A 15,372-nucleotide genomic window follows, 5' to 3' on the forward strand; every position below is an offset into this window, starting at 1 on the left:
TTGAAATTAAGATGTTGTAAACTTTTGACAAAAAAAAGTTAATTTATACAGGGTGATTCTTTTATCAAAAAACACTTATATGGTGTTTGTGTGTAAATACCACCTAACATACACCTATAACACACAAACACCACCCAAAACCACCCAACTTTGGGAGGATATATCTTGTAAACGAATTAACGAAAAATGAAAATTTAAACGTGAAAAATCATTGAAAAAATAGCCTTTTTAGTTTATCAAATTTTAAGTATAGGTTGTCATTTGAAAATCAAAAGTTGATAATGGTTAACCTGATAAATATAAGGGTGAAAATATTTAAAAAATATATAGTTCTAGAACAAGATGGTTCCAAAATGTTGAAAAAAAAAAACTTGAAAAAATTCAATAGTTTTTGAAATAATGAGTGTTGTTTGATAAAAGAATCACCCTGTATATTGAATGATAAAATATGTCAATGGTTGATGATTTACGGACAGTTATAATTTCAAATAATTGTTCAAATTCAGCTGACGAATAATAATATTGTCGCAGCGATAAGCACGAGAAATTTTACACTGTACGTTTAGCTGTACACTGTATAGTATACAAATACTATGCAAGTGTGTTCTTTAACTGTGTAACCATAAAACTCTACGATTGTCATATTTTCTAATAAACACACTTCGCGAAGGTGCACTGGCTGCAAGGGTGTGTACAAGAGGAGGGGGGTTATAGGAGCAATCGCCTCCCCTAAACATTGTTGAATGTATTTCATGTATAGCCTGTATAGGCTTACTTATTTTATTATAGTTAATAATTATTTTAATCGTTGAACCAACAATTTGGTTACGTATAGGTACACAACGCATGAACAATAAAATAATAGCCTTATTTATAATAATATTGTACTTAGGTACATGTTTTTGATGATTTTCACATGTGTCTGTATCGTATAAACCATTCAAATTGTGGTATTAAAATTTAAAATATATTGTTGCTATATAAAACTCTCAATTCTTAAGTTTGAAAAGAAATAATGGAGGTAATATATTTTTTATCGATGATTTTAAGACTAACGAAATTGAAATATTTTCAGCAATGTCGATTACTGAGTAATGACTATATACTATAGCGAAATGCACACAAGTTTTACAATCGGTGTTCAATTTTTCAAAAAGGTTTTTCAAGGTTTCAAAAAAAAAAACAAAACAGAATATCACGCTTTTTTCTACTCACTCAATTTATACAATATTAAATGGAATTAATTTAATATCGTAACTCGAATAATTTTCAGAGTTCTAATTAGTAACTGAAAAAAAAATCTAATAATTAAGGTTGATGATTCACATTGTTGTTGTTTTCATATATTGATAATGATTGCTTGTTATATATTATTTACTATGAATAAATATTTATCTGTCACATTTCATAACAATTATATAATATATTCTTATTACTTATATACTATAAAATGTTTACTCGGATTTTAATCGATAAATTATTTTTATCCACTAATTACTCGCATAAGACATGACGTAATCATAATAATATGACGAATACACTTCGACAACACTAAACATAGTATGGAAACATTAAGAAAAAAAGTATTTTATTATTAATCGATTTATTCTCTTGTCTTATAAATACATACAACACAAAATAAGTATGATACATATAAGTATATATTACCTATATTAATATTTTATAATTTTTATATGGTGAAAAAAATATGCACGAGCGTCAACAATTTACGTGAACAAATATATTTTTTATAGGTTTAACATTTCGTGACCATTTCGTCACAAGTTAGTTAATCATAATTTATTCATAGTCATATATTATAGATGATAAAACTATTATGTACATGACGTGGTTTTAAGTAATAACAATATGATAATAATAATAATAATAATAATAATAATAATAATAATACTAATAATAATAATAATAATGATAATAATAATAATAATATTTGCAAACTGCCCAAGTACCTACATGACAAAATTTATAATACCTATATGTCCTATATAGACGGGTGGCGTACAATTTCAACTGCCTAATGTCAATTATAAAGGTACAATTATAATATTTATTCAAATAAAAGCACTACAACACAATTATGATTTAACGACGATGGCCAAGATAGGAAAGTAAATATTACATTTAAGGTAAAACAATAGCAATATTATGTAATATTATTTAATTTAGGTTAGGTAAGTCGCCGGTATTTGATTTGTTTTGAGACCAGATTGTGTGATGTGATTCCATTAACCGAACGAGTCAATAAGGTGAAAGGTCCAAGAATAAAAAGGTTTACATAATATGCGTAATGCATTACAATATTAAAGTATAAAATTTGGCTATTTAATATTTAATTTTTAATAATTTCATTATATTATATATATTTAATAGCATGTACCTATATGTTCTCAATAATAAAAAACTTTTTTTTTTCAAAAATGTTGCAATGTATTCACTTCAAATTAAGTATGTAAAAAAAATATTTTCAAAATTGTTGATAGTTTTTGGTTTGATGATTCAAGGAGCAATTATAATAAATAATAATCGTCAAAATACGAGTATATACGTACCTGTTTGATAAAATATGGAAAATGTACTAAACATTGTGGAATTATGTCCTTAAAAATACATAATAACCCCATTAATCAATGTACTACTTATGCGCTGTATAAGTCCAATAGAATATAGACAACATTTGTTCTATGTATCAATATGAGTATGTGTAAGTTTAATATATTATGTCAATTAACCATGAACCCAATAAGCGGATACTAGCCACTGCTTATATATTTTCTATATTTTATAATTGCGATATAAATAATTAATTATCAGTCGTCTGGGGAAAAAATAAAAACAACAAACGCATGAAAATCATACGACATAGTTATATAGCGAGTTTGACGATGATAACAAAATGTATATTACATATTATAATAAAACATATAAGGTGGTAATAATATTATAATGATAATAATAATAACAATAATATTTAACCATGTAGTAAATCGGCGTGAAATCAAAAATATTATGATTTGGTCGATATAAATACATAAAAATGTAACAATAATCGTGAAGGTATTTAATTGTCTGTTGTTATAATATGATAATAATAGAAATATAGCTAATGTTAATATCTATTAAACTACTTAAGTTTTTTTACACTTTAGTTTTAGACAAATTATTTAGTGCTTAAAATGTGTCTTCTGTCATGGTGGAAAAAAAATTAAAATAATCTTTAATGTATAAAAGCGTATGGTAAAGTATAGCTTTTTCAAAAGTTTTGTATGTAGTACCTAGTCAATTATTTAATAACATAACATGTATGATAAATCTGCGACGAAGACGCGTTCGATTTTGACTGAAGCCCAGACAAGCTTTGAGGTATACCTACTATAATGATTTTAATATTATATAATAATATGTGGAACTTGATGGAATTTATTTTGTAATTTTATTATCCTACGTGCGTAATATTTAGATCATACGAAGCAGGCACAGCTGATAGATCGTTTTTTATTACAATTCGATAGGTAGTATATTATTATTATAAGAGGTACTTACGTTCAAGTAGGGGAAAAAAATCATCATTTATGGTTAAAATACACGAAACAGATAGAAACTATTACTACAATGTTCTTCACTTAATAATGACGACGTAATTATTATATTTTACATGCGAACGAACGCGGGAATCGCATTAATAGAATATATTGGAATAAAAACTTAATAATAATATAATATTATAATCATGATTATTATACCTACTATTATTTATAATTTAATAATAACATTACGTGCATCAATGATAATATTTTAATAGTTGCGGTCACAGTGTATGCGGTTGACAACTTTCCTGTCGCGCACGACTCGGGCCGAAACCGTGACCGCGGTATTATATTGCTACCTGCGGTACGTACCGGCCGTTCACCGGCATACCAGGCTCTCGTTGTCGGCCGCGCATTGTCCGTCTGGCGGCGACATGAACACCTTGCCGTTACCGCACACGCACAGCTGGTACACGCTGGGCAACTTGTCCTCGGCACCCCTTTTTTTTGAGCCGCCAATGGAATTCTGCTGACCGGTCGACTTAACACCACCACTATCGTCTCCACCACCAGATGTCGCAGGCGCCGCCGCTGCCAAGTTGACCGGAGACATGGTCTTGGCCGTTTTCAGACCCTTCAGGAACACCTTGGCCGCGTCAATTTGTATCTATACACGATTACGTAATATAATAATAATAATAATAATAATAATAACAATATTAATAACAATAATAATAACTATAATAACGATAATCATTGTAATAATGATAAAAATAACTATAGTGATGAATTAATCGAGAATGAGTATACACAAAAAATCGTCAAAATGTATAAACACAATTTACCACGGCCTATCAGTTTAGGTATCCCCTGGATTCAGGAAAAATAAACTTTAATTCGATAATAAGATTCCCTATGTAATTTTGGTACTCCCGGAAATCCAGAATAAGGAATATTCTCGTTCCTGGGAGTTCTCAATATAGCATCCAGATAGACAATTCGCAGTATATAAAAAACGGCCAAATATGACAATATTTTTCAATAATTATCTTTTGTGATTATAAAGGTACCTCAAGTCGATGTGTCTTGAATGTAAATAGTGTACACTTCTACTATAGTACTATTTTATCATTAGGTAAAGTTGTAATATTTTTAGCTGAAAAAAAATGTAATTTTGTTTCTAGTATAAATACATATTTAGGTATAGCTTTTTAAACCATTCAACTATAGATGACACCTTTTAACTAGTTATTAGACTCTGTAAGAGGAATGAGGAAAATCTAAATAAGATTAAAAATTTAAAATATTAGAGAAATAAGAAAAATGTGATTTATTGTATAAATTGTATTCAGTTTATATTTAATTAATATTATAAGTTATACAATACGTGTTGAATTAGATTTTTATCTAGTAGGATTTTTTTTTATTAATGAAAAAAACTAAGTGAGCCGTAATTAAAAAGAAAATAGTAGGAAAGATGTTTCCAAAAATATAATAAAAAAAAAAAATAAACAACTTGAGGCGTACAACTTACCGGTCGATCTTTTTTGGGAGGCATAATTTAAGAGGTAGCACATTTTATGAACTATGAAGTGCACAGTTAACAATAATTCAGGGATATATGTTATAATTATAATGAGAAATATATAATGATAATAAGCAATCATCACTAAATATAGCAAAGAACAAACAAGAAACGACACTCTGCCGTGTGATAAAAATATAAAATAGTGGAGGCTTGGCTTTGAAGTTACGATCGAATTACTGGAGGCTCCGCCTTGAAGTTAGTACCGGGTTTCGTTTACAATAAACCACATGTATAGTATTATTATTTATTGGTATTATTTAAAATGACAAAATTGTCATTATAAGGTTTGTTCTTTGGTATAAGTTAATTGTTAACTTTTAAGTTTCAAATGTGACAAAAATTATTGTGTATATCATTATATTTACAAAATCATGAAAATAAATTAATTTATTATCAAGAATCAAAATTGTTTAATTTCTTATCAAAACTTTTTGGCCAGCATGGCACATGGCGGCATCCAAGATCAACCATTTATTTAACATAGAAAAATTGGGAAGGTCGTACTCCTGCTAATAGTAACCATTTATAATTAAAAAAATATTTCCATCGTAAATCTCAAAATGTCTATTTGAACATTCCCCGGGCTTAGGCCTATGTTCTACCTATAATAGGTCTAATATTATCTTTGTACCAAATTTCACCGTAATCGGTCCAGTCGTTTAGGAATGCATAAAATTCAAACAAACAGAAATCCATTTACACACACACACACACACACACACACACACACACACACACACACACACACACACACACACACACATGGATAATTATAATATTATAATAAACAGACGAAATAATATCAAATACAATAATTTAAACTTTATATAAAGTGTAAACTAAAATCATATTTTTTCGAAAATTTTGTTTTCGAAACAACAGCAATCGTTGTCTTTTGCAGAAAACAATTTATACATTACAATAATAATATATTAATGTTTTTCAGTATAGTGACGTTACATTCAAAACCATGCGGTATAATATATAAATTACATTTGTTGAATTGGGTATGTGTACAATGTTTATTAAAATTTACATTATTCTGTAAAATTGTGAAATTGGGTTGCTGCTTTTGAAATTCTCTAGGAATATTTTTTTTTTTTTTTTTTTTTATTGGTTAAGCATCAACTACATAGGTTATTAGCTTACATGTGTTAATTTCTACATTAAATGATTATATGCTTCTAGGAATATTAGTCGGTATGCTAAACGTATAATAATCTGTCTCAAACAATAAATGCTCAAGAGGATGTCTCACCCACTTGTATTGTTTCCGTCTTAGAAACGAGATTATACAAATATTATATAGGTATTATAGTGTTTAAAGTCAGTGGTAAAACGTAGAGAAATTACATTCAGCAGAACCAATTTTGTCTTGTTAGCTTTAATAATACCTATATCAGAATTAATTAATATTTTATCAAACATAATGGTAAAAATCATATTTATATATGTTTTTCACTATATTTTAGTTTATATTTTATATCCAATTGTTTTTCAATTGTAATATTTTACATAATCATAACCCACATAAAAGTAAAAATATTATCAAAAAGCCACTTCAAAAAAACATATATATATAGGTAATGTTCTTAAATTTAAATTGATGATATGTCGATTTATATTAAAGCCAACTACACAAAATTGGTTCAGCTGAACGTAAATTTTCAGTGTTTTACGTTTGTAAGTTTGAGCAGAAAATATTATTGATTTCATACATTAAAAAAATATAATTTTAAATCAAATATGTGTTAAATTATTTTTATTTTGATCCTTGAGGGAAACATTTGACCGAATCGAAAAATTCAACCACGAGACGAATCTAAAATTATAATAATATTATATTTTTTCCAACACGCCGATTGATTAGCATTCATATAAAAACATACGTTTAGAATGAGCCAATGCAATTAATTTGACGAGGAAGGTAAATTTATGTTATCACAAAACCTCTATAATTACTGTAGAGTTATTATTCATCATTTTTTTTTCTTCAATAATGGGAATTTGAAAATACAGTTTTCCTAGAATATAAATATATTGTAGTTTGTGAAATAGTTTTTAGTAGTTATAATATTGTAAAGAAACTAAAGACTTCAAAATATGGAATAATTTAGAAAATAAAATAGAATTTAGAGACTTTGTAGAATCTAATAATAGAATATCTTGAAACAGATTTATGTTTTTGAAGTCACCTTTCATAAAATTACTTATCAAGTCATTCATATAAATATCAGCTTACGATTACTAATAATTTATTTTGTTTTGTAAATATTCTAGTAGGTACTGAAAAAAGTACCCATGTTTTGCATCAAGTATTTGCTATAATAAGAATGTAGGTAAGAGTCTATACTATATATGTAAGTGTATCAGTATTACTGTATTAGACAGATTATAAATTGTTGTGTAAGAATTATAACGATGTAAAAAAAAAAATATCTAATATCTAAATACACACCGCTCCTGCTATCGACTGCAATTTGACGTCCATCAGACACGATACAGTTATGTCACCGGCCCTGGACTCAATAGTCACTCCTTGGGGACCACTCAACTCTAGTCTCCGAGACGCTGACTCCAACCTAAATATATATTAAAGTTATTATTATATTATATTATACTTACTACAAAATTACATATTATTATTACACTGACACGAGAATTATAATAATTTACTACCAATATAGGTTAATTTAAAAACGAATATGGCCAATTGATCATTACCTACATAATAAAAATAATAAGTAATAATAATATCGACTTAGAAATATTCCTTACATAGATATAATTTATCAGACTCTCTCTGGTGAGAGTTTCATTTTAGATATTTGGATTATCAGCCATATTTATAGCCATATTTTTAAATTGCAGCTCAAAAGTTCAGAACTTAAGTCCTACTATTTATTTATCAAATTGGTTTGTGACACTTGTCATAAGTAGTATTATCGACTTTTTAAATTAAGTATTAATCGATGAATAGCACGGCCTTCATTTTTTCTGAATCATATATGATTATTTTAAAAAATTATCTCAATTATTACAAACACTTATTTTTGCGAAAGTTAAACGCTATACGTGTATCTACTTTTCAATCGGTATCTTGGTTTAGGCTTTTTTATTTTTGAAAAATAAGCGACTATAATTCGTAAAACTTTTCAGTTCAACGTCTCGTTTTATTTACACAACAACAAAGTCCTTTGAGTTGAACATTTATTTTCATAAACATCGTTATCAACTTAAAATATCGTATGAATGGTCTTCTTCACCGAAGATAAAATATGCTTATTTGTTGATGATACTTATCTAATGTTTTTTTTTTTAAATTTAGGCAAATTTATCAAGTTAGGATTTTTATTAGATGATCAATATTGACAATATTGTTAGTCAACATACCTTACTAGTTTCATAAAGAGAGTTGCTACTGAATTTAAACTTTGCGTGTAATAATTTGAATGCACATTTGTCATATGATGACGTTATGTATGTATTTAGTTAATAGTTTTCTCACCTTAAATCGTGTCGAGAATCGGCTCGAACCATAGGCGTTTGGACGCTGCCTTGAAACACGGCACCGCCTGAACCTTTAAGTAAAATACACAGGTTTATAGAAACACGATATCACTTTGGATAGGTTGGTCTCTATTTTACATTTTATGAGAAACTTTGACTGTTTATTATATTTTAATTGAGGTAATTGAGGTTTGAGCCCATTTAAAACTTTAAACGATAAATATTATAATAAGGTCTCCTACGGGATTTCATCAATTATCGTTTTTCATGTTTATTAATATTAAAGATACAACTGAACAACTGCAAAGAAAAACTTTTTTTTTATTTTCAATTTACAACAATAATAAAAATATCTGTATAAACTATAATCATATTATTTTGTCCCTTATTTTTGATTATCAATTCATTAAGTTAAAGAAAGGACATTTTAATTTTAAATTATATTGCTATATTTATAGCTCTTATCAATGTATATCATCAATGAATAAAAATACCGATAAAAAAAGTAACATTATAGTTTTTATTTTTATATTAAAATATATAACGAACATATTTCTTATAACACAATAATTACAATAATTAGTATTGTACGATTATTATGAAATTGATAATAGTTTACTAAAAATTGAATATTTTGTGTTTATATTTTTCGCAAACTTTTAATGCAAGTTAAACAGTTTTTCACTAAATTTAATTCCAATCATTTAATTAGTAATATGGTAGAAGGTAATTAAAATAATTAAATTAAATTCAGCGTGATTCAAACTTAAAATGGTAGATATAAATTAATGGAAAAATGGAAACTGAAACTAACCACTAGCCCAAATATTGTTATTGGCTTGGGTCTTACCAGCAGCGCAATTAATGGTTTTGGATGTCGAGCCTCCAACAACTCATAAAAGCGTCTTCAAATATATAAATAATTCTATAATATATTTAATTCTGCATAATCATTCGCAATTGATTCACGAACAGATAATAATAAAATAATGCATTCTACAATACCCGTGACTCGAAGTTCTTGGGCACCGACTATCACCTTACTCCGGTCTGCCGAGAACAGGGTCTCACCACGTGTATCAGTCACTCTGAACATGCTCGCTTGTGCACACTCCAAACCATCTTTAGCTATACAAAGGATCAAAAATAAATCGTTATTATTATTAATAATTACTACAATATTTTACACGCAGATCTGTGCTTGTCATATTTAATCACCACAACAGACCGGCAAAAAATATAATTTTAGGTAACTTAGTCATATTATTAATTTATAAGGAGATACCTAAGTAGATAACAATTATTGTATGAGACAGAGTTTAAAAAACAATTTTTTTTCCTTTTATTTCCAAACACATAACTGAATAGGTAGTGTTAATGTTATACGGAATTTCTAAATGTTTTACGTAAGATATCAACTGAATTGACTTGTGAAAGTATAGCTTGCAGCGGCTATCATCGTGATTCGAACAAAAGAAAATTTAAAATTTGAACTGCGTTAATAATATTAGTTGATATTAATAATTAATACTAATACTCTTATTAATATTGTTACAACTAGATAAATTGAAATTAAGAATACTAAGTCGTCTAAAAATGCATAATACGTCATTTTTATTTTTGAAAAGCGAACACTTAATACGTTGACATTTGGTTTTTCATTCGTAAACCCTAGCTGTTGTCGATATCCACATCGAACGTCTTTAATTTATTGATTTAATCATCATTTGGATAATCAGAAGCGGTGAAAATTTTTTTTCGCTGTGTAATTTGTTTAATATATAGTAGCTACAGGGTAATATTTCTTCAGTCTTCTAAATATCGCTCAGCCGTTAAAAATAGATCATATTTTGCTTACATTTGATTTATAAGAAAAGTTCTATAGAATTTCTCTCATGTTTTTAAAATAGTAACAAAGCAAAATTATCATCAATGTATAACGCACGAATTCATTCGGAACGTCATTACACATAAAATATGAAATCAATTTAGTATAGTATTGTTTACAATTCAATAATTAGAAAAATATGAATGTACCATAAACTCTAATTTTATTTTACATTTTTGAATATTCTACCAAATAAATAATACAATTATAATATACAGAGTGTAATAGATAGACCTGCCCAACAAAAAAAAAAATTGCTAACTCAACGTATGATAAAAATTGTTATATTATATGATAAGTAAATAATTTAAGAAATATACTCATGTCACCAAATTCTTAGAAATCAATTTAAAAAAAAAATTATTACTTAATTTAAAATTATTAAAAATTCTAAAAATAAACTACTTGACTTAGATAAATATTTTTACCCTCAAAATTGTTCTTATAATCAGATTCACAAATGGGCTATTTTGAATTTATCCAAAACTTTTTTATTAAATTTAAATTTTTTACTTTCAGTACCAAAAAATAAATATAAAAATAATTATCATATATGTAGCGCTAGAGTCACTTAATGAACAAAAAAAAAAAAATGTATTAAAAATATTAATTTGAACAAAGTTATTTCAAAAGTCAGTTATACGTATCTGTTACACCTTGTATACAAACAATATTTTAGTATTAAATCTCAGTTACCGGACGCACAGGTCTCACGCCGCAGAATTGATTTATATACCTATACAGTGCGGTGATAAGTTATTTAATACGGTGTAGTACTCACTCAATTTAAGACTGTTCACCAGGCGTCCTTGAGAATTTCGGGCAATCAGCGTGACGTTAGCAGTGGACTCGATGAGAAGCGGACGTCCGGTCCGAGAGCGTATCGCCGACGCTACCAGCCGATTGGTGACCAATGTCCGGCCGGACAACCGGAGGCCGCCATGTGTGATCTTCATTGATCCCATGCCCTCCTGCATTGTAAAATACGAACAATTATTATTAATAATATCTAGTAATTTATTAATTCGTTGCAGCTTTCGATTTCAGTTTAAGAACATCATGGTGTGCAGTTAGGCAACTACTATCCACGGAATATTGGCAAGTACCTAATAATAATTATTCGGGTAAGTTTAGAGTTGAAGTTTAAACATTTTATGCTCTGGTATCATAAATCTTGTCTACAAATTTTCACGAATGGTAAGTTTGATGGGTATATTTCAATAAATTTTCAAATTTTAGTAAGGCACGAGTTGGGTTCCAAAGAGAGCGTAGAGAGATGAGTATATATTTAAAAAAAATACATTCAAGTTACTTGAAAAACATTCATAAATATTGGGCCACGATCATTGTCCTATCATTTAGTGGTCTGACTTACGTAAGTATGGACTCATTAATTCATATCTCTAAGTGATTTCGACAAACGTCTGCAGAACGGTCTTCCGGTCGAGAATTCTCGTTCTTTTTCTCGTTTCATTCGTTCCAAACGACACAATAATAATGATGAAGATGATAATAATAACAACAGTAATAATAATAATGTCGCTAACCTTATCAAAACACGTATAATATTGTTATATAGGATGCACCATGACACCGCAACCGCCACCCCGTTCTTCACGGGGCTGGTTTATCTATAAAATATATTTTAATATTATCGTGGGCGGGCACATTATATTATTATAACGACATTAAGAATAACAATGATAATAACGCAATATCACAAATTACGCCTATAATATATACGTTTTTCACGCACGTGAGTCCCAGTCGCAATCTATTTCACACGTGCTTTTTAAAATATTGCCACCGCAAAGTTACGAAATGCGTTGGTTACACGAATCTCATCGCTTCCGGTTTCCGATGACCACACCTAACATTCGTGGTGATAAGTTCAGTCTCTCTTGTCAAACGCGTGAAAATATTATATAGGCAATCATAAATCCATAAGCGGGTGGAGCCACCGTGGAGGGTCTTAGATTCTGGGATTAAGTGACGTATAATTTACTAAAGTTATAATTATATTTTATCTAAAAAAAAATTAGCCCCCATCGAATTTTATATTTTTAAACCTGTGCATGTAAGTATACTATAATATTATACTAGTTAGTGGCCAGCATTTTTAGATAATAATAAGTGATAATAGTTATTGTTATCTCTATCCAGCTTATCATGCTGTCTATATGTTGTAAGAATAACTTGTATGAAGTTTTGTAAAATATTCGAATATTTGTATTAAAATACTTTTTAAAGTATGTTTTAAGTATTCTGAATAATTTTTAAAAGTATTTTTAACATACTTTAGATATTAGTATTTAAATACCACAAAGTTTGTTTTATTAAATATTTTTCACAACAATTTGACATCAATAAAAATAATATTATTTTCGTTGAAATAATATAATATCACCTTATTCTGTAAGTCTTAACTCTAACAATGTAATTTTATATTTATTAATACCATGAGCATGGAGTATCAATGATAAATTGTAATCTTATTGACAGGGCTATAAAATTATATAAAATAAAACAATATAGATTAAAAACAGAAAAATATTGATAAAAAAGTAGGCAATTTTAAGGTTTAAAATTTTAAAAATGATACATCCAATTTTATATGGGCTCTGTATTAGATTTTTTTAAATAATTCCATACTAGTGGTTAATACAAATTTTTATTTATTTATTTTTGTAATTTAATTGTGTCAATATAATTAAAATATCTGAATATGTATTTACGTTTAAACAGTCAGACATGTTATTTTTTTCAAATTGTTAAAATCTATGGTAAGTAGTAACATAATATCGTTAGGTACCTATGCTGATATGCAATTTACATTGTATATATGTTATATAGTATACAATTAAAAAAATAAATACTTGTATTTGTATTCAAATATTAAAGAGTATTCGTAAAATACACTTTATTTATAATAGTATTTTTAATACTATTTTATTCGAATACTATAGTATAAGTATTTTTTACAAGACTGATTGTATGAATTAAGTTTATATAATTAAATAAATGACAAAATAATAAATAAACGTAGTGTTAAATAATATATTCATCATAAAATATAACATACGCAATAAGTTATCAGTGCAAACATTATATGTTAACATGATTTATTCTATTTCAATATGATCCTTGGATCTTAGATATTTGATCAAACCGATCAAAGTCCCATGTGCGCATGTTTATGTTTCATCAAATTGTAGCTTATAGTGAATGATTTGTCACACACAACGCACTCGAACGGTTTTTCGCCATTTTGGTGCGTCGATGTGATATTAAGCTGCTATTTGTACAAAACAATTTGTCACATACATTACATGGGTAACTTTTCCTCTTCATTTTTTCGTTGGAGTCACGAAAGGCTGCTTCTATTTCTAACAATTTATTTAACATTTATTTGTTTTGCTTAAAACTATTTGGTAACTATATACTTTTCTGCGCATGATCGATTATTGCGATTATTGTTGGTCGATTCGTCGTTTATAATGTGATGATCAAAACTTCCCATGTACAATTCCCGTGGACTTACTCTATCTTAATCTCCATAAAAGATTTTTTACAGTAATTTAAAATACAGGACTAAAAGTATATTCAATCATAATATTTTATCACATTTTTAGCTTTGTAAAGTTGAAATAATTTTTAAAATTTGTACCTAATAACAAATTGATAATTTCTTATTCTTTCATACTATATTATATAACTAATAGCGACTATAAAATACACAAAAATATATTTAATATTATTATTATTTCTATAAAAAAATCTCAAAATCACAATAAAAATATTAAGGGCAACTTATCATGATATAGTTTTAAAATCAGTTAAATACGTAGTTCTAGAGATTAAACCGATCAAACGAACAATTTTTCTTCTTTATATTATAATATAACCTTTTTAACCCGTCAAATTTTGAAAATTCCTATCTTGGTGAGTTTTTACTTTATAAAATGAACTTACTGACACAATTCCATACTCATATCTTTAGTGGTTCCGGCTAGGTGATTTTTTCATTTTTTAACTCTTAACCTTTTTTTAACCCCAGTAGGGGTTGATTTTTAAAAATCCTAGCTTAGTGCACCCCTGCATTACTTAAAGAACCTCTGTAACAAATTTCAAGTCTCTAGACCCAGCGGTTTGGTCTGGGTGTTGATGAATGAATAGTATTGGTCTCCCATTTAGGTGTAATTGATAATATAATAGATAATTTTTAATTTTAAAACGAAAAAGTAATTTGTTCACTTAATCTTATTCATTACTATTTGATGTTATCTAATGTTGTCCATACGAGGTGTTTTAAGAAAATTCATATGACTATAACCGTTGCTGAGTATCGTGTTTTAAAAATATTATAATGTATTTCATATTTTGTAATTTATTAATATTCACTACGCGGTGATGATTTATCTTATACGAAATTATACGAAGAAAACGTATATTATAATAACACGGTGTTATGCAATATATTATACATATATTATATTACATGTGAAATCGTGAAACATATAATGTAGGAAAATTACTTGTCAAAGTTTATACTAACTCGAAAAGTTCGGCTCGTAACGGCCGGTTGGTGTGCGTGTTAACTATAGTACACGTATATAGGTATATGGACATATGGTACAGGTCTAAAATTAATTAAAAAAATTGTAGCCCAGCAAAGACTAAATTAATATGTCGGTCCCATATATCGCGAATATACGAACCGTTCTGCTAGCGAACAGGTGTTAAATTTAGCCGCTGAACGTGTTATAATATTATATGATTTTAATAGCTCCCTTATAATATAGGAACACGAATGAAATAATCGAAGCTTTTAAAAATGTGTT

At 27.7% G+C, this 15,372-nt stretch overlaps 1 protein-coding gene across 4 annotated transcripts in view; it reads right to left on the bottom strand.

Moving 5' to 3' along the window:
- Window positions 1–1,586: 1,586 nt before the first annotated feature.
- The window catches only part of Scgdelta (sarcoglycan delta), a 139,551-nt gene continuing 125,765 nt past the window's right edge, over window positions 1,587–15,372 (bottom strand). For all 4 annotated transcript variants that reach the window (XM_089216433.1, XM_089216431.1, XM_089216432.1 and 1 more), the window contains 5 exons: window positions 11,313–11,502; window positions 9,649–9,771; window positions 8,642–8,714; window positions 7,592–7,715; window positions 1,587–4,212 (listed from right to left, as the gene is read on the bottom strand). In XM_089216433.1, coding sequence (XP_089072559.1) covers window positions 3,925–4,212; window positions 7,592–7,715; window positions 8,642–8,714; window positions 9,649–9,771; window positions 11,313–11,502 — 798 coding nt within the window. In that variant the 3' untranslated portion in view covers window positions 1,587–3,924. The remainder of the gene's footprint in view (window positions 4,213–7,591; window positions 7,716–8,641; window positions 8,715–9,648; window positions 9,772–11,312; window positions 11,503–15,372) is intronic.

This window comes from Diuraphis noxia, unplaced genomic scaffold (assembly GCF_037042655.1).
Source record: "Diuraphis noxia isolate RWA-SAM2 unplaced genomic scaffold, SU_Dnox_SAM2 contig0001, whole genome shotgun sequence".
Lineage (NCBI taxonomy): Eukaryota > Metazoa > Arthropoda > Insecta > Hemiptera > Aphididae > Diuraphis > Diuraphis noxia.